This window comes from Martes martes, assembly GCF_963455335.1.
Source record: "Martes martes genome assembly, chromosome: 1".
Lineage (NCBI taxonomy): Eukaryota > Metazoa > Chordata > Mammalia > Carnivora > Mustelidae > Martes > Martes martes.
Window position 1 is genome coordinate 58,506,537 of NC_137888.1, and position 21,844 is coordinate 58,528,380.

A 21,844-nucleotide genomic window follows, 5' to 3' on the forward strand; every position below is an offset into this window, starting at 1 on the left:
TTTACACTCATTTTTATTAAACAAATAAGTCTGGTAGTGGAACTTTTTTTTATTTAATGCATAAACATATAAGTCCCTTTATTAGAGAAATTGTACATATTGGTGAATATGGTCAATGGTCACATCTATGGGTTAATTGTTTAAAAATCAGAAACAATAATTAGGATAGATTCTATGCTCTCTCCGTTACATTGTGAAGTGTCTTGTGTAGTCATATTCTATTGTTGGAATGACAGCTTGTACAAACTTCAAGAAAATTAGAAGATACCTAAAGGTCTTTAGCTAAGGAAAACAGATTGGTAAATGGTACTATGATTTAAACTAACATTGTAGCTATCCTTATTAAGTAATGATTTCTCAGAAAAAATATGTAAGACAAAATCTTAAATCAAGTATATTAAAAAAATTCACTCATGCAAGTTTGTGTCTATTCAACATGAGGTTCTCTATAACTTTAAGACTGCTTGACCCATTCCCATTTAATATTTGAATGTGAAACTTCCTAATGAGTTCACAGGAGCCCAATTATTTTGATATAAAAATAAGGACAAGGGTGTTCATATTTAAATGAGTGGGAAATGGTTCCTTTAATGTTAGTCTGCTAGGTTATGTTAGAAACAAGGCAACCTTCGCATTATTAGCACCACGTTCTAAACAATGAATCTTGGAACACTGAAAAAATAAAATAAAATTTTAAAAAAATTTAAAAAAAAGAAAGAAAATAAGGCAGGGTAAAGAATATAAAAGCACTGAAGCAAAAGAGAAAAAAAATAAAGCGGAAACCATCTGTAAGGACTGATTCTAAGTTAGTTTATGTATATAAACTTGGAAGACTCTGTGTTTAATAATGACTCATCAATTCCTCCAATAAACATTAAGCTCTTAATATTTCCAAGTACTGTGGAACACGGAAAAAAATTCAGGATTTTATTACAGAGAGTCCATTGTAGCTATAGTATCTTCCAAGTTGCTACCTAGCCTCCAATACAGAAATGAATGCTCAAGTTATGCATCACACAGTTTCAGGAATAAATCTGGTTTGGACCAAAAGTTCTTGGTTTCTTTCAATGTCAAATGTGTCCTCTGAGGAACACCCTTTATTAGCAATTCTTTAGTTTATCTGTAATTCCAAGACAGGGATGACCCCTCACAGTCTACATCTAACACTGAGTGGCATGAACAATCAAATGTAACATCAATCTAGCACCAAATTAATTCAAATTATTTGGCATCTAAATCACCTATTTTGGCTGCTTTTGATGAATCCATGCTATAGGTATATGTACTTCAGTATCCAACAGTTTACTTAGTTTCCTCTTGTCAACCACAGAGAACTAAGTAGGAAAATCATAGATGTGAGAAGGGTGCTTTTATCTGGAGAAAACTGTATTTTAAGAATATCTGAAATACACTTTGTGTGCTTTACTTTTTAATTAACCTGTTAAACTGAATTCTTTGCTTCAGAGACCTTAGAATGACACAACCTAAGTTTACTTTTACCTGAGGGAAGCACATTTTTTGTTAACAGTTAAATTGGAAATATACTTAGGGAAAAGATACTCATGTGTTATCTTCTAAATCAGCAGGTTACTCTTCTTTCATCAATAAATTATGCCCACTGAGTTTCTTTTCCATCAAGAGCAATGGTTTTAAATTCAAATGCTCTCAGCCATTGCCTCTTGGACAAACAGAAGAACTGGCAAGCTGCTGCCTAGAAAAGCACATACTGACCCGAGGCTCTTTAACAAGGCAGAGCTGACTGGTGCACACAGGGACATGTGCTAACCAACTGAACAAAGCAGAACTATCACAATGTAACATTTCCCAAATAAAGACTTGTACTAAGACTTCCATTATGAGGGGCTAAAACAAGTTATAGGTACTATGGTACTAACACTGTACCAGTATTTCCCAAAGAGGAAAAAAAAATCCTAGGAACCAAATATAGGTAAGGATACATATGAACACCAAGTTCTCCTCCTCCTTCTGCAACAGTCTCAATGATTTTCTTCATCACCTCAGCATGCCTAAAAGCAAAAGAACAAATAAATATTATTAGCATAGATCAATTAGATCAAAATAGGAAAAGCAAGTTTTTGTTTGTGAAGAAATCTACCTTATTAGTGTCAGTGATTTAATTTTAACATAATAGTTATATTATAAAATATTTTCCTCCCAACAAGTCAGGTTGTTGAGAGTCATATATAATGTTTTATTGGAACACAGGCTAAATTTTTAAAGGCTAATCATAGTCAAAACACGACAGCACTAGTTTTCCTGTAACAGGGGTGGGAGGAGTGGGGGGAGGGGGCAGCACAGCAGAAAGCCAGAGAAAGGGAAATCATGCCAGGGTATAATTGCAGAGAAAGGACTGTCTGCTCTAAGAAACAAACAAGAATCAGACCAGGAAAATTTTAAAAAGCTACATGGTGACAGCTAATCAATAAAACAAGGACATACTTAAAATGCTGTCATTTTGACTATTCAAATATTTAGCAGAGAATAAGCCAAAATTGGGTTTTAAAAAAATTTAACTTGGTTAGAGTTAAGAAGTTTATATATTTTGTCTTTGTCCTAATGCATATTATAAAATTTATCTGATTTTCTTTTTTTTTTTTTTTTAAATTTGAGACAAAGAGCATGGGGTGGGGCGGTGAAGGAGATGAAAAGCAGTTTCCCAATGAGCAGGGAGCCTAACACAGGGTTTGATCCCAGGACCCCGAGATCATGACCTGAGCGGAAGGTACACCGGTGCCGAAGGTAGACGCTTAACCGACTGAGCCACCCAGGCACCATCTGATTCTATTTAGAAATAATTTTTTGGCTTTATATAAAGAAATATGTTTATCTGAAGTTTTTGCCCAATCCACAAATCTCTTCATAGTCAACCAGTGTCTTTCCTTTGCTACAGAAAAATGGTATCAAAGTAAGTGCCTAAGTATATGAACTGAGAAAAAGGCAGTGCCCAAAAGAATGATCTTTTAGATATATTCTGGCTTAAATAATGCTGCTTCAACTTTTATGAGTATAAACTTCATGACAGAGGCAGGCAACTTAGAAGATAAGAGTAAATGTATCAGCTCCAAGAATCCAAAAACATAATCTGATGGCAAGGCCTAAAATGTACTTGAAATCTCACCTTATAGACCCCCAGCTTTTTTGCCCTATGACATTACATTGCATAACACAGTCATTTATTAACATGTTAAACATTAATTACCAGTTAAACCTCTTCTTTCTTTTCTGGACTAAAATTTACACCTGAGAGAGACATGCCTCATTCTGATAAGCACTGTCCTAAAACCTCAAACCATTAAAGGAGTGGGTAGAGTAAAATGAAAACCTTGTAGATAATATAAAACTAAAACTAATGACTCTTGAATTACTTTTCAGTTAGCAGTATTAAGAACTCTTGACATAAAAAAGCTAGAAAAATGAACAAGGCTTTCTATATGATAAAATTTGAGAATCAAGAGGCTTCAAAAAATGAGAATATATTAAAGAATTTTTAAAAACTAGAATGTTGCATCAAATTAGTCAATGGAATACCAAATTTTTCATCTCAAAAATATTGTTACCAGAATTTCTCAATGTTTTGTGAAAGCTACCCATCAGGAATAACTAAACAAAATCATGGATACAGACTCCGTTTACTCATTTGGCCCTGAAAAAACACAATGATAAAAAGAAAATTCCAAATTATAAAATGCACTTGACTTAGTAGGGCTGAATATCTCTCAACTGAAGAGTAAAGGAAAAGAGAACTCTGCATACATCTCCCTTCACTAACCAATAAAAAGAGATAAATAGGTCATGGAGAAAAGCACAAAGATAACTTTATACTCCACATTCATAGGCGGCTACATCACAATAGGGCAAACCAAGTCTAAATGATGGGTATTTTTTTAATCTAAAAAGCATCTTCTAAATTATTCTTGGAGCTAAAAATAGTAGTAAAATCATAAAGATCTATACTATAATTAAACACAGAGAGAGCAAAAAAAATTCTTAATGAATTAAACTTAAATTGGTGACTTTTTCCTTTTTCTTATATATTTTAGCGTAAGAACATTTCTAAGAAAGACAAAAGAGAACTATACTTGCTTATTACATTTCTTCTGTTAGGGCACTTTGGATTCCCAGGTAATAAATCCATGAAGTACACACAACACACATACACACATACATACCTGCATGGGTGAACTGAACACATAGGAGGTGGTGGGAGATGAGGGTGATTTTCAATGGTCACTGTTTTCTTCACATGATCTTGACTGATGTCTTCATACATGTGTTCAACTGTTAAAGGCTGCCTTTGCTGAAACAATTAAAAAATGTTTTGAAATCAGTTTAAAAAATTTTAGACCTAGACTTCCATGTTTAAAATATATTTATCTCCACCTCCCATATCACCTGTAATACAGAATTCCAGACTATTTAGAATTACCAGACTTTTGGGGGGAGAGTTTATAATACATTTATACCAGTGAAGGGAGAAGAGTGGAAGAGTCTGTACATCAACGCTATGTGACTTCAGCCACCACCTACTGCAATAAAGATCCCACAAAAAAGCAAGTTCATGGCTGTCAAACATTTTATAACTTTCTATTTCATCTTTTGGGTGTATTTCGCTTTACTTTTTTTGCTTCTCATTCGTAGTCATAAGAATGACGGTTAAAGCAAGTTAATTTTATTTCAGTTATCCTTTAATTCAATTAATAAATAAATAAATTAATTAATTTTTTAAAAAAGATTTTATTTATTTATTTGACAGACAGAGATCACAAGTAGGCAGAGAGAGAGGAGGGAGCAGGCTCCCCGCTGAGCAGAGAGCTCGATGTGGGGCTCGATCCCAGGACGCTGGGATCATGACCTGAGCCGAAGGGAGCGGCTTTAACCCACTGAGCCACCCAGGCGCCCAATAAATTAATTTAAAAAAAGGTTTTCTGTCTTAAAGAAAAAAACACATGCCAATATGATCATTCTGTAAATGCTTTATATATCCATCAAATTTAATACCCAACAAATTTAATATAATAAATTAAGTTCAATTTCCCTTATATTTTGAAGGAGTAACCCTCAGGGACCAAGCGATAAATACGTAACAGATTATTTCTGTTTGATTCTTAGTAGTATTATTGTCACACAGAATAATGCAGTTTCTTCAAAGTAAGAATCAAATTCAATATTAATCATGAAACTGTAAAACAAACGACTTCTAAAATTTAAAAGGCAACAATATACACCCACAGACCTAATGATAAAGAAATTAAATCCAACAATTTAAAACATTTACATTAAAATATATTTTCTGTTTTTACCTCATCATAGCCGAACAACCATAATCGTGGTGTCTGGTAATATTTATCATAAGTGATATAAAGGTCATAAGTTCTTGTTTGCAAAATAGCATCTTCACCTCCAGCATCAGTTTTAGTTTTACAAGCTTCTACTATTTTCCTTGTGTCTAGGGTAGCCTGGCAATACAGGAAGAAATTTAAACCCATTAAAATCAGTACGAATGTGACAATTAAGGAAATATTTTTCCCACCCTATATATTTTTTTCAAAAACAAACAGAACATAAAACCAAAGCTAAAACATTATATACTATAACCAATACAAACATATTAATAAAGGTTTATTAGAAAGATCAAGATACTATTAGGAATACTAATCCCCAAGCTTATTCACTAAATGTTAACTAAAAACTCAATTTACAAACCTCATCTGTTTCCAACAATCCACTTTCTTCATATTCTGTTTAAAAAGCAACAAAAGATTAATCAAGTTCAAGAAAATTTCCTAAACCAAGCTATATATTACTTCAGAGTATCATTCAAAACCTGGGCCTTTGCTTTCGTTTTTAACTGAAGGTATCGAAAAGGTATGAGGGACCTGATTTTACACTTCCAAAGCAGCAGATTCTTTAACTGACACAGCCAGAGAAAGTTGGCTTGCCAACGCCTGCTCCAAGCTACAGCCTATTAGCAATACCGAACAGCATCCTGATACTGCAGACACTCAGTGACTCCATCGCATACACAAGGCTATTTACATAATTGCATAAAATGTGCTGATTAAAATCATCATAGGCTTCCATGTTGCTGAATCCAGGGGTAAATTCTCAGTTTTCGTCTTAACTGATGTCTCACAGGGCCATCTGGATGATTTAGTCCCACCTTCTTGACACTTTCCTTGGCTGTTAAAATAATATATTTTCTGGCCTTGTCTCTCATCTCACAGGCTTCTCCTTTACTATCTGCTATGCTTGGTTCTTCCTCAGCTCAACTTTTTAAAACTCTACAGTAGCCAAGGGCTCAGTTTCTGGACCTTGTCTTTTCTCTATCCACTTAATCCTTTGATGATTTCATCTAGTCTCAATGGCTTTAAATGTTAATAATTCCCAAATTTATCATTGGCTACACACTTGGATATTTATTTACTTACAGCTCTACTGGAATGACTAACCTATGTTGCAAACGGCACACACCCAAAACTGAACTCCTAAACTCTATTCTAGCCCTATAATTTTCCTTATCTCAGTTAAGACACCTTTCCAGACACTGTCAAATATCCTTAGAGTCAGACTTGACTACTGTCTCTCTCATGCTATTTCCCCTCAGCAGCAAATCCTTTTGGCCCTACCCTCAAAATATGTCCAGAATTTTGTTTCTCATCACTTTCAATATTACCACTTGAGCCTAAGTTATCATTTCTTGCCTAGATTATCAAAACAGCCTAACTACTGCCCCTAAACCTCTTCAACCTGTTCTCAATACAGCATTCACAGTGATTCTCTTAAAATGTTGTATGGCATTCTAAGTTCCTTTTCTACTTAGAAAAACCCTCTAATGGCTTCCATCTCACTGCTTTAAAGCCAGGGCCCAAGGTTATCTTGCTGACTCCATGCCTTACTTCTCTGCTTCTGCCCTTGCTCCACTCTGAACACAGCATATTTATTTTTTTAAAGTAAGTTCTATACCCAATGTGGGGCCTGAAATCATGACCGTGAGATCAAGAGTCACACACTCTACAGACTGAAACAGCCAGATGCTCCTGCTCATGGAATTTTGTATACACCACACAAGCTCCTACCTCAGGGCCTTTGCATAATTCCTTAGATGTCCAAATAGCTTGTGCACTCACTTCTTGACAGGCTTTACTTAAAACTCATGTTCTCAATTAGGTTTTTCTTGACCCACCTATTTAAAGTAACACTCATCCTTTCCCAAGACCTTCTGTCCCATTCCCCTCCTTTATTTTCTCCCTAACACTTATAACCATCTAATATAGCATCTGTATTGCTTATCCATTATTTTTTCTATGTCTCCCATAACTAGAATATAATCTCCATAAGAGTACATCTACTGTTTTATTTCTAGCACCAAGAACAGTACCTGATATATAGATAACTATCCTGCCCAGTGTTTATTGGATAGGGAATGAAAATTGCCCGTTATAGTAATTATTGTTTTATTACCTGCTATACCATCAACACTGTTTTTTAAAACAAAATCCCATATAAAGCAATTTTTTTCTTTAGCTCTGTCCAAGAGAAATGTAACAAAACACACTAAAAGGCTGTCAGGTATTTAAGGCAGTCCCACAGCTTGTACTCTAAAAAGAATGCTTTACTCATAGTATTCTGTCTACCCTTCACCCCAGCTCGGTTAACTGTACACAATTCAGACTGATGGAATCCAGAAACTATTTGTATAAGAAGGTGGTACTGACAATTATAAGACATTCAGGTGCAAGTGAAAATAAAAACATGTACATCTGAAGTTCAGGAGATCTGGACTGGAAGCTTAGATATGACGTTGATCATAGAGATGGTATGTGAGGTTGCTGTGAGCAATTTGGGTTACAAGTAATTCATTTTATTTCTTCAAAGGATGGGCAATTTACCATAAAAATAAGGACAAAACTCTTACTAGAATTCAGGAACAGATCTACACCTAGGTTTCATGAGAACTTAAAAGTAATTTAAGAAACAAAACTTAAAAGTACTTTAAGGTGCATCTAGGTGGCTCAGTTGGTTAAGTGTCTGCCTTTGGCTCTGGTCATGATCCCGGGCTTCTAGGATCTGATTGAGCCCAGAGTCCCAGTCAGGCTCCCTGCTCAGCTGGGAGACTGCTTCTCTCTTTCCCTCAGCCTCTCCCCCTTGCTTGTATTCTCTCTCCCTCTCTAACAAAAAAACAAACAGAAGAAAAGGTACTTTGAATCAAGGCTACTCTGGCAATCTGGCTATGTGTCACCTCCTCATCCACAAACACTACTTGCTATTTTGGTGCTTCAACTATACTTGGCACCATCTTCCACTTCTGCATGCTAGAGAACATTTCTATCTCACCATAAATTCTATGTATTTGGTTAAAAAAAAAAAAGAAAAGAAAAAAGAAAAGAAAATACACAACACATGAGCAAACTTTGTGCTGCTCTGAAATAGTTTTTAAGAATTAGCTTAAGAATCTGCATCTTCAAACTTTTAACTGCATTAAAGATTTATGCCTAAGATGTATCCCACTGTAAAGAATGCTTTCAAGGCTATGTCCTAGGTAAAGTACAACAGTCCAAGACTGCTCCGCACTAACTAAATTTAAACTAAACAAAATTCTCTCTAGGCTGTTTAATGTTAAAATCTAGAACTCGATGGAGTACAATTCTTGTCCACTTCAATTATAAATATTCCAAAATCAACATTCTAGTGTGATTAAAGAAAATCTAGAACATAAATACCTTCCATATCTGCAGCTTCTCCTTCATCTTCTTCTTCCTCCTCCTCACATATTGCTGCGCAATCCTGAACTTTTATACTGTCCTTTGAAATAAATTATATTTAAAGTCACTTAAGTATGTCCATTAGTTCAAACACCCAACATTCATGTGTCACCACCGTGCAAACCACTGAGAAAATAAGAGTGGTAAAGACAGTTCTTATCATCAAGAAACTCCTATTCCAGTGGAGATGACAAACCCATAAACCAAATATGAAAAGTGATGTGCTAAGTGCTGTCACTGAAAAATATAAAAAATATCATAGAAGCACCAAGAATCACCTAAGCTAACAATTTAACAATTTTTGCGCTTCCAAAAAATAGTACTTTTGTTTAACCAATTCATTAATATTAGGAAACTGGTTCAGAGTTATAATTTACATACATAATTTAAAGGAGAAAAAAAATACATATTTGTAAATCACAATACATTTGTAAGTTAAACCTACAAATTATTAGTAAATAGTTAAACTATTATAAGTGAAACATATTCTAATTTGTGAACAATATTTTAGGCTGAATTAAGTAAAATTATCAGACTTTACAGTTATTATAACATGTAAGATTTCAGTTCATTTTTTAAACCATATTTGCACTATAATAAAGAATAATACCAAAGATAAGCCTAATACATAATTATCATTTCACAAAATCAATTATTCTAAAAATCTGAAGTCAATGTAGTAAAGTAGTAGTAAAGTAGTAAAGTAAAAAAAAGTAGTAGTAAAGTAAAAAAAAACTGCACATTAGTTGCACCTAATTTACAATTTTACTTAGAGAAGACTCCATTTACCACTAGAAACTTAAGTAGTATGTTATCATTACCACACCCGAAATGTGAAACCATAGACGATAGTATCTGGGTAATTATTAGATAAGCCAGTATCTAACAAACTAATCATTAAGGGAAATTTTAATCATGTTGATGTTATGGTGATCATACTTGAAACAGAAGAATACAGTAGAAACCAATAAGAAAGATTAATACTTGGGTCTGAACAAGTATTTTAAGAAATTATAAAAAATAATGTAAATTTTAGATTAAATAGGAAATGACAGGAAAGTCATTCAAGTTGTACATTATTCTAAGCAGCCACCCTTTAGTATGATATAAGGATGTTAAGTGGGATACCAAGTACCATATTAACCATTATTGCATTTTTAAGAAGTTCTTGAATTACCATAAACCTATCAACAAATGCTATCCACACGACTCTGCCATTTATCATTCCCAAAGTCTGAAGTATATACAATTAACGGCTGGAGCAAACAAGATTTTCTGAAGGAGCAAAAGCCATTTTGGTGATTTCTCTTTAGTTGTTCAAATTCTCCAAAAACTAGAATTTCAGAAGGAGGAATTTTCAGGCCAATTAACTAAAACTTAATCCCTAGCAAGCATAAAATTGTACATTGAAAAAAAACGAAAAACACTTGATTAGTTTCTAACACTTCCTGTTAAGACCCAGTTATGAATCCCAGAAGTTCCAAATGACAAAAACACACAAAAGACTAGTATCTTAAACTACTAACTCTTGTAGTAAATGTTTCATAAGGACAAAAGAAAGTCAATTACTCTGTCCAAATATTCTATCCTCAAAGAGATCTGTTAACAAAATAATTAAGAAAAGATAAGGGTAAAGGCATTTTGTATTCTTTTCAAATCACTTCAAACAAATATAAATATAAGAAAACAACTGCAATCATTTTCTAGTATGAATAGAAAATTTTCAAGCAGAAAAATTTCACCCAGTTACAGATTTTACTCCCCTCCCCATAATAAACCATACAATAAAACCTAACTGATTTAGCTTTCACTCAGTCAAAATACACTATTTTTTGGATGATGTTAAAGTTTTACCTTAAAAATTTTCAAAAACAAAAACATCCATTCAAAATAGCAGTAAGTTAAGAAACCGTAGTATATAAACCTCAAAAGCCTCCATTTACAGAACATTTGGTACTTGTACTTAAAAATAAAAAGCTATTTTTTTAAACTAGCCTAGGAGCCTTCCCAATTGGTGAAAATTAGTAGTTTTTACCAGTTACAATCTCAAAAAAAATTTTTTAACCATACAAGAGACTAAAAAAATAAGGCTGGGAAACAGTAGCTTTGATATAGGAAAGTGAGAGAAGAAAAAAACACCTGGAATTTTAAAAAGCTTGAAAATAATCAGTTTGAATAAGAATATATATATATATATATATATATATACATACATACACATACACATACATACACACACAAATAATTATGTCACTGAATTTACAAATGTAACTAATTAACCAGTACCTTGCTTTCCAATGTAATCTCCTTAACTGCTTCAGTTATTCCTGCAATACCTGTTTAAAATTCAAAAAAACTGAAATAAAATTGTAAACATCTTTCATTTACCAGATTCAAGCAATATATAAATGCTTAAAATTACCTAAATTCTCACAACTGCTCTGAAAGAAGGAGGCAATGTTAGTAGCATTTTATAAAGGAACTCTAAAAGGAGTAAAACCAAAAGCACTTTTTAAATTGAAATAAAAAAACAGCAATGTGATATTTTACTATGAATTATATTCTACTCTATCACTCATTTACTATTCCTCATTTACTTTCCCAGTATGAGTCTCTATCCAATACATATTCATTCTCAAAGTGAACACATTAGACTATAGGACTCTTTTATTTTTATTCAAAAACACATCAAAATTTTCTCAAGGAGATACTAATGTTATTTGTTTCAGAAATCTAGGACATCCAGAAGTAGCAATACCATATCACATTTATATGGGGTTTTCTATTTTACTGTTTCCATAGCTTATTTCAGCCTTACAAACACTATCCTTTGAGGTAATTAGTCAATCATTTCTCCCTTTGAAGAAACGAAGTCTCCAGAGATGAAATAACTTACTTGAGTCTCATGGTTAGTGAAGAAATCAGGATTCAAATCCACATGTGCTAACTTTTAGTTCAATGTTCTGTTCACTGCTCCTCATTAAGCAACTACCTTGAACCTACTTGTGTCAATGAAGGTGGCACTAAGCAGATGGGGGCACCACAACTCAGCTAAATAATATTTCTAACTCAAAATACATGTCACTGTTTTTAATTCGAAAATTCAACAGGATGAAGTACATTAATGAAAAAAAAAACAACCCTACATACAAAATAAGCTTTGCCCCTTTGTTAATCTTCTAAAACCTTTATATATCTGTTCAAAATCTCCAACCTAAAGAATAACTCACTTTCACTAATAGAAAATGTCAAAATCCACAGTTCTAACATAAAGCTTTTATCTCATAGTTTTTCTATAAATTACTACATAATAGATCTGATTATTTCATAACAATAAAACCCAAATCTTAGCACAATGAATTGGTATTACAAATGATTCACTGAATCCAATACATAGATAAAAACAAAATAAGCCTCTTTAATCCATCCAAATATAATAATGTAATAGTATCTGACTAAACCAGACTCTTCTAAGAGTAGGAGGACATAGTGGCAAAGGAAAAAAAAGCTCAAATGACTCTAATGAGAGTAACATTCTAAGTACTGTGATGATTAATTTTATGTCACCTTGGCTAGGTTATCGTGTCCCGATGCTTGGTTAAATGCCAGTCAGGATGTAGCTGTCAGGGTGTTTTTTAGATTTTAACATTTAAATTCAGAGACTTTGAATAAAGTAGATTATGCTCTATAACATGGGTGGGCCTCATCCAATCAGCTGAAGGCCTTTTAAGGAAACATTTAGGTACTCAGGAAAAAGAAAGAATTCTGCTTTCAGACTGTCTTCAGACTTGAGTTGAAACAATCAATCCTCACCTGGATCTTCGGCCTGTTGGTCAGTTCATCCTGTGAATTGCATTCTTGCTAACTCCCACAATCGTGTAAACCAATTCCTCAAAATAAATCTACCTATACCTATATACCTGTATCTATATACACATCCAATTTTTCTGTGTCTCTGGAGAACCATGACCAATACAAGGGCTAAGAGAAATAAAAGAAACCTATGAAAAGCAAGGATGAAGCAAAGAGAACTGAGGTGAATAAGGAACCAGGCACATGACCTCCTAAGTTAATTGGAAGCAGTGTTTTAATCAAATCACAATATAATTTAAACTAAAATTCTAAGGATAGCTCTCCAGCAGGGCAGACATTTTTCAATTCTTGAATTTCTGTAATAGATTTTCATCAATCCAATCATACTGACGCCTACTTATTTCTGTAATGAATGCCTTTGTAAATACGCACCTAGATTTTGAGCTAGTGATTAAGAAACAGAATACAACCAGACATCAGAGTAAGTCATTTACTTGACACTAGAAACACAGTGCTATAACTAAGGGCTCTAGTTAGTTAGTCCACTGCCCACATCTTCCACCACAGGAAAACTAAAGCACAGCAGCTGAACAATTTCGAAAAGGTCAAAAGATAAAAAGTCCATCTACCAGTCTCTCAGTGGGGGCAATAGGATGATTTTTTGAAATCATTTAAAAAAATTGTTCAATCTACTATTTTCTCAAGGCCTTGACATTAACACTCAACCATCAAGAAACAAACAAATTTCAAATCAAGAAGGCCAAGTCCTGAATCTATGCCTATATCATCACAAACACATGATAGTGTCCTTTTTTAAAAGTAGAGGGAAAACTAACTTCAGAAGGAAGTTTATCCTGAGCAGATTACTTAGTCCTCTGACTACTGCAGTGGGTCTCAACTGATGGCAGCAATTTTGCCCTTCATGGAATATCTGGCACTGTCTGAGGGATTCTGAGTTATCACAACTGGGTGAATACTAGTGGTACCTGGTGGGCAGAGCCCAGAGATGCTGCTAAACACTCTGCAATGTACAGAAAATGCTACATCAAAGAATCACGTGGCGCAAAATGTTAGTAGGGCTAAGGCTGAGAAACCTTGTTCTAGTACTACTTCTGGTATACTTTCTAGGACTTCGAGGGAGAAAACTTATTTTTTAGTATACTCAATTTAAACTCAGGACACGTTTTCCTCATTAAAATTAGGTCATAATGGCATTTATATAACTATGCAAATTAACTATTAACTTATACTTAACTATGAACTAACATTAACTCATAGTACTTTATATAATATATTTATGTAACTATGTAAATGCAGATTAATATATGCTGCTATAGCTAAGTTAGTATAGCTAAGTTAGTATGGCTAAGTTAGTATAGCCATAGCAGCATATGCTAATGTACATTTACATAGTTATATAAACATAGTGGCAAACTAGGTTTTTAGGACTTGAAATAAAAATTCATCTTCAGACTTACAAACAGCTTCTGCAAACATACACTTACAAAAGGCTTGAATTTAGTCAATTCTTTTAACACAAATTTACTGAACAACTTCTGTACCAGATTACTGTGATAGATATTGAGGATACGACAGTGACTCTCTACCTAAGGAGTGTGGTCCTTACAATCCTCTTACAGTCATTCAACAAATAATTATTAACTACTCTAAAATGTCAGGTCTCTGAGTAAAATAAACACATATAGTTCCTGTCCTAAAGCTCATCATCCAGCAATGGAATGACATGTAAATAAGGAATTCTAAAGCAAGCTGTATGCATACTCAGCAATTCTATCCTTCTTATTTTAGAAATAAAGAAAATGATACAGGTATTTTCAAATTGCTACTAAAGTAGCAGTACTAGAGAAATTTGGTATACTCCAAGGGCATTTTTTCTTTTTTTCCAATTTGTCTTCCTGCTTCTTTTCAGGAAAAAAAAAAGTCTATCGGGACAACTGTGCCTTATGTATCCTTTGTTTTTGTTGTTTTTCAATCAACACTGTAATAAAAGATAGAAAATGTTTAAAACAACTTAAACTAATATAGGTATTCTATTCTCCTCTTACCTGTGTTATGATAAGTATCTACCCATCCCCCATCACCATCATCTTCTTCAATGATAGCTTCCAATTCATCTGAATATTCCATCTGTTTACACCGCTTGTAGCATGGCACTACAAAAAAAAAATGACAAGTACAGTTACTAGCACCTAATTTGCTTCATATAAATCTATTAGAAAAAAGATAATTTATTCCATTTTAAGGAAATATTATATTTCACTTCTAATAAAAGTGATTAAAAAGTTGTATTTAGCCCACAGACGTATTAATGATCAGGTTTATCTTTCCCTAAATAGCTTTGTCAGAACACAAGTAGAAAGGAAATTTTCTATGTATTCTTTACCCTGATGGTCTCTGAAGAACAGCAGGCTAGAGCCAGAGATGATACTGTTCAACTTCAGGCTAATGAATAGTAAAACCTTATTCTAATAGCTTCACTCTCAAAACAGGAAGGGACCACCTGTCATTCTCAGGTGTGGTAGAGGTGACCTCCAGTTTGCAATGTTATATTAAGTTTTAATAAGTATTTCATAATTCATTTAAGTTTCAGGCACTTATAATGGATAAGCCAATGTAAAAATTCACTAAACTGCTACATTTTACCATCTTATACGATACTGGAGCCAAGTTTTTCATATGGTATATGTGTCAATTAACAGGTTTATTCACTTAAGTCTAAAACTGAACAATTATAATGTAAAACCACGATGAGGTAGAGCCCAGAAATGACTATTAACCTCTTGATTTTTTTAAAAAACAAGAAGGATATAAACGATCAATTCTAATAAGACATATGCTGTAGGAAAGAAAACTGATGTGTTATGCATATTTTCCCTTTCTGTAATAGATTAGAAAAAAATCAATGCACTTTATGTGATCTGATAGGGACTATACCAACCTTTTCAAGCTGTTTTCAAATTAACTTCATAAATGAGAAACTAGTAGTTTAAAAAACATTTTTTGTTCCTAAAGACAATCTTTCAAAGACACAATGGATAATAAATCTCTAGCCTGGAACTTTTAGATGTCAAAGATAGTATCAGTTTCATTTTTCATGACAAATGTTTATGTCTAAAGAAGATCAAAATCAAATAGCTAAAAAGTTTGTAATTATAAAGTCAACTTTAAAAAAAAGGCAACTGCAATTCCAAATTCCAAATTTGCTGGGGTCCTTTCCTTCCACATCTTAAAACTAGACCTTTTTTGGCAAAAAGTAGCAACAAAAAGGAAGGAGGTAAAAATGAAATAAAGAAAAAAATACTCTAGCAATAGAACCCAGAGTTTCATCAAATTTCCAAATTTTTCTACGGCTTCAATCATAAATTAAGATCAGTAAATACTAAGGTTTTGGGTGCCTGAGTGGCTCAGTTGGTTAAGCATCAACCCTTGGTTTTAGCTCAGGTCATGATCTCAGGGTCCTGGGATTGGGCCCCACATGAGGCTCCCCACTCGGCAGGAGCCCGCTGGAGATTCTCTCGTTTCTTTTGTTCTCTCTCTCTCTCTGTCTCTCTCAAATAAATCTTTGAAAAAAAAAAAAAAGCTAACTTTTTTCTGTTATTTTTTAAAAATATAACTCTGTGTAAAATTTACTAATATATGCAATATAATTCTTACCATTTTTGGTGACCAAAAATTGTTTGCCTGTTGGTAGGTATGCCTTCACTTTCAATTCTTCCCCAGTAGCCCTTTAAAAAGAGCATAAAGCACCAAAATACAAGAACTATTTTAAAAAGCAAAGACAGAACAGAAGATATCATATGTAAATATCAAAACTACACAATCCACACTCCTGAGAAAATTGTTTTAGGACTAGTTTCAGAAGGATGCCGTTAAGTGATGTATGTTAGGGTATGGAAGAGCATAGCATTATAAGTGAAATGTGCTAAGAGACTCAGAGAGACCTAAGAGAATTTAGATTAAATATCAAACAAAAAAGACAGAATAATATAGAACTATTAAGCAACTATTATGTTTGCCTCTAAACAAAAAGAAAACATTGTTCCCTAGGGAGTATAATCTCAGACTTTTAATTCTCAAGTACTGCTCATCTTCAGATCAAGAGGAGGCAGAAAAATATCTGTAGGACATTACATAACAAAGTAGGTGGCTGGCAAAATCCCTGTTCCTGCCACTCGATTAAAACTGGAACAAAGAGAAAAAAGATGCTTTGAATCACAACATGATAATATTAAAAATATGACTGAAAACAGAAAAAAAAAAAAAAAACCTTTCACTGAGTGTTTGCTAAGTCTACGACGTAGAACTCTAACATGCATTATTCTTATTTACTCCTCAGAACCCTAAGAGGTAATATTAACGTCCCCATTTTAGCTTAAAAAAGTCAGACTGCTCAAGGTCAGAAAACCAGAATATAGAAGAGCAAGTGAATCCATGGCTCCTGCTCTTACACTGCAGTCTCTGTGTGTCAGAAGCAGCTAGACCATTTCTGATTTTTCATAACTACTCTAGATTATCTTACCAATAATTTGTTCAAAGATTCTTCTGTAGGTACCTAGTGGAACTGGCCAGAGACGGAGGGGCATGTGTTATCTGTCACAAACATCTGAACAAAAATCTGCTTTATCAAAGCTTCAGTCTAAAGTTGAAACCATAGATATGAGCACAAGATAAAGCCAGAAAATGACCTACTATCTTAGTAGCCTTCTAGACTTCTTTAGACCATTCTCAAGTGTCAAAATCAATAATGACATGGCAATGCCTGAGGTTCTGAGTGAAGAACATACACTACAGTCATGATGACACTTGTAGACATGAAACTATATGGAAATAACCTGTTACTAGCACAGGTTTAAAATGAAATGTTCCTTTGGCCCCTACATTTTAGTCAGAAGTGTGGACACCGGAGTAGGGTATAGGTGAATTCTAAATATTATCTCAACTATCACAATTCATAAAGTGAAACTATCCTGTCCATATAACATATTTCTGTAACAATACTATAAATTGTACGTCTGAACTAATCAGACAAATAAGGACTATCACAAAGAAATCTGAAGAAAATGTTTATTATATTGAAGAAAATCCCAAATTAGTTCCTTTTATAAAATGGGTATTAATTTTAATTTTATATACCTATTTGACTTGAAATACATAAAAAATTATAGACTAGAATGAAGCCAAATATAATTTTAATAGGTAATTTATAATTCAAAAAAATCAATCACCCTTACTAAATCATCAGAGAGCTGCTATGATATTAACTCGATTGTAAATATGAAATAGAAATGCACATAAGGAAGACAAGGGCATAAAAATAAATGAAACTGACATTTTGGTCTTTCTTGGTACATTAAGAAACTGTTCTGAAAGATAAGAACAATTGATAAAAAGCAATAAAACTATTTTGGGTTATGAGTCAAATACAAAAATTGAGAACAGAATAGGCCACAGATAAAAGAGAGCTCCAACTTTGGCTTAAAATAGTTTTAACTATTTAAGCTCTTTGAATATGAAGGAAAGCATTATCAGTTCTAACTTCATTAAGTTTAGAACCTCTGTTCCCAAATTAAAACTATACCTTTCAACCACAACTGAAAAAGTGTCATTAAGGGAATTATAATGAAAAGAAAAAAGAATATAACAAGTTGAACTATTTATATCCAAACAAGATGATAATTCCAAAACAATCTAGCCTAATTAAAATAGCTCTGCCAGTACTAGGATCACTTTCTCAGCCATAGTCATGTGGTTTTACCCTAAGTTCTTGAACGTAATGAAATAGCATTTGTTTTAAAACATCCTCTTATTATTCAGAATACTTAAAATATGTCATAAGATCTGGTAAGTTGCTTAAATTACTTTTTTACGTTACTTTTACAATTAAAAAAGTTAATGAAAAAACAAAAAATGTAAAAATTCTATTACCAAGCAGATTTCCAGTCACAAACTTTAATGAGTATCATGAACCTTCCTTTTCAGCCAATTCCTAAAATGGGAGCATACTTTGAACCTTATAGAAAGTCTTATGATTAAAAAGCCTAAGGCTTTGCAAAATATCTGGATTTATTAATGTTATAAAAATATTCAGTAGACATTTTAGTTTGAAAAAAAATGAGCTGGTCTTGAACATTATTTTTTAAAGATCCACCACAAAATCAGACCTAGACACTATAGAGAAAGGGAATACTAATAAAGGAAGTAAAGGCATTTATCTTAAAAATGTCTATCTTTTATTCTAACAGAGCAAACCAAAATAGGTGTAACAGCCAATTTTTCAGTCAGCCTTTATTTTATTTTAAGTATGCCTTTATTTTATTTTAAGTATGCCTTTATTTTATTTTAAGTATCACAGTCACACTGCTTAACAGAAAAATCTACTAGAACAGAGTTAAATTGGTCATTCTAAAGTTCATGCCCTAATCCATTTTGCAAACTGCTGCAATTATAAAGTCATACATTTTACTAATTTATATTCCTGACTCAAGATTACTTACCATTGCCATGTTGGACAGTGGTGGACTAAGTGATCTCCAGCTGCCACAAACTGTTCAGGATTTAAAAGGAATATAAAAGAAAAAGGAAAAAGAAAAACTGAACATCACTGAATATAAGATGATAAAATACTGAAGTGATTGTCGCATGTAAGCTTGATACCCAATAATCATATAAATGCAAACAGCACCAAACCTGTTCTACCACTTTGATGGCTCTTGATTATTATTAAAACTGCAAAATTTTTTACATCTACAAAATTTCAATTTTGGAAGAAAAAAAACATTGAGTGCTATTGATTTTAAATTCAATTTTTATTTATTTATTTATTTATTTTTAAAAGATTTAATTAATTTATTTGAGAGAGAGAGAGAATGAACACAAGCAGGGGGAAGGGCAGAGGGAGAGGCAGGCTCCCTGCTGAGCAGAGAGCCCGATGTAGGACTCGATCCCAGGACCCTGAGACCATGACCTGAGCCAAAGGCACACCCTTAAGGACTGAGCCACCCAGGCGCCCCTAAATTCAATTTTTAAATTGGATTAAATAATGCCAAAAGGATACAACATCATGAAATGAATAAAAGTAACACTGCCAGACTTAAAATTTCAAAAAAACCATTTTATGGATAAATAAGATGAAGACAGATTCCTGCTAGGGGCTGAAAACTCAATGGAGATCTTTGAGAAAATGATACAGGCCTATGATGTAAGAAGTTTATGACATCATAGTGCACATTTCTCTTTTTTTTTTAAGTTCAGGTAACAGCCCATTTTGTAAGCTTTTTCACATTAACAAGAGTGACAAATGTAATGCCAAACAATGGGAAAAGTTAGAAGCAAACTGAATCCTCTTACACCTTATAGACTTTCTGGGCAGGTTGAACACTGCACAAGTTTTTGTTTTTCTTCAGGAATCAAAAACAGACTCAGGAAGAAAGAGTTTAACCTTCTGAGAATTTCCATTATACATGAGCATGACCTGATATTTCTGTAAGACAGAAATCCTGCTTATTCTTGAGAGCGGAAAATGAAAGAAAGTCTCTTAAGTGTAACTGCAGTGTCCCAATTCAGGCAATACCCACACATACTTTCCCAATTACTTCTATTTCATAATAGCTCTAACTTAAATTCATGTATTGTTCATGGTTAATTACACAGCAAAAAAAAAAATACAGTATCTTTAATCTTCCAATGTTGTCTCAGAAAAGAATGTCTATATATAATACTCTACTTTCATATGAGAGTAAAATTTTATAAAGTAAGTTTTCTAAGAGTAATTTCTTTCAAGAAGATACATTAACAAGATTTAGCAGCATATTCTCAACAGCAACTTTTCAAATGTTTCTGTTCTTTTATTTCAAAGAATCTTATTATTATTTAAACTAGTTAGGTAAAGACAAAAACCCAAGTGAAAACAATACTCCCTCCCCAAGTTTTAAGCATTTTAGGTCACTGTAACCAGATGCTACCTTCAACTCCGTGGTTACCAAGAAAGTAGAATTTAATTCAACAAAATGTAAACAAAACAAAGAGTTAAAAATTTAAAAATTCTTTAATGATACTGCCTTGTCACAACACTCTAATATTTTATTCCCTGATACCTCCAGGAGCAACTATTAAAAAAATAATAGGGGCACCTGGCTAGCTTAGATGGCAGAGCATCTAACTCATATCTTGGGGTTGTGAGTTTCAGCCCCACACTGGGTGTAGAGATTATTTAAAAAATAAATTAAAATTCCTTAAAAATAACAAAACACCAGAAGGTAAGAAAAACTCTAAAGAACAAAGAATTGCGCAGATAATTAGTACATGTGTACATCTGCCCTCATTAGCAATGGTCATTATTGCAGGCTTCATATGCTCAAATGAAACAAAACATGAGGCAGACTCAAATTTCTCAATTCTCAGTATCACTTGCAGCAGCTTTCTCTTGGTGATTAAATATCATACAATACTGAGTAACTCCAAGATAAAACCAGTTATTAACATTTTGGGCAGCAACTTTACCCTTCAAGCTATTCTACTACTAATACTCTACCTAAGTCCTATGTATGTATATTAAAGTAATTTTAGTCAGGCAATTCTGTATTCGATAATGCCTACACCTCTTTTAAACACAGTACTTCCAAAGAAAACAGAGAGAGCTGGAAGATAATGGTCAGAAGCCCAGAAACAGTAAGAGAAAACAAATAAATAGATCAACTCTATCTATTATCAAAAGCAAATTATCTCTTGTTTTCTGTCCTCTGGACTCATTCTAACTCAATCCAGTAACTGTACTCTATCTTAATCCAGCATATGGGGTGGGTACCCAACTGACCTAGTTTTGCCTTGCATTTTTTAAAAAAAGAAGGAAATTCATAAACTACTTAAAAGTGTTATTCATTCTATGGTTAGTAGCTGTTTTAAAACAGCATAAATCTATCCAATGACCACAGACTTGCATCTCTAACGTCAACCATCTATTTACCAATTAGTCATCCTCCCATAGATAAAGCCAAAGAGTGCAAGAAGAAAAGCATACTTCCATCCCTGCTCCTGATTACAGATAGTTTTAAGAACCAAATCTAAATTACACCTCTGTTTGGCAAGAAAAGTTAACAATATCAAAACTTGGTTTTAGGGGCGCCTGGGTGGCTCAGTGGGTTAAAGCCTCTGCCTTCAGCTCAGGTCATGATCCCAGGGTTCTGGGATCGAGCCCCGCATCGGGCTCTCTGCTCGCTGGGGAACCTGCT

General features: G+C 33.4%; 1 protein-coding gene across 3 annotated transcripts in view; it reads right to left on the bottom strand.

The window, feature by feature from the left end:
* Positions 1-21,844, bottom strand: part of ATG3 (autophagy related 3) — a 27,249-nt gene continuing 5,405 nt past the window's right edge. For all 3 annotated transcript variants that reach the window (XM_080815101.1, XM_080815103.1, XM_080815102.1), the window contains exons 3-12: positions 19,112-19,161; positions 16,272-16,342; positions 14,663-14,770; positions 11,070-11,119; positions 8,742-8,823; positions 5,725-5,759; positions 5,322-5,477; positions 4,191-4,318; positions 1,959-2,027; positions 1-268 (exon numbers count right to left, since the gene is read on the bottom strand). In XM_080815101.1, the coding sequence (XP_080671227.1) occupies positions 187-268; positions 1,959-2,027; positions 4,191-4,318; positions 5,322-5,477; positions 5,725-5,759; positions 8,742-8,823; positions 11,070-11,119; positions 14,663-14,770; positions 16,272-16,342; positions 19,112-19,161 (831 nt within the window). In that variant the 3' untranslated portion in view covers positions 1-186. The remainder of the gene's footprint in view (positions 269-1,958; positions 2,028-4,190; positions 4,319-5,321; positions 5,478-5,724; positions 5,760-8,741; positions 8,824-11,069; positions 11,120-14,662; positions 14,771-16,271; positions 16,343-19,111; positions 19,162-21,844) is intronic.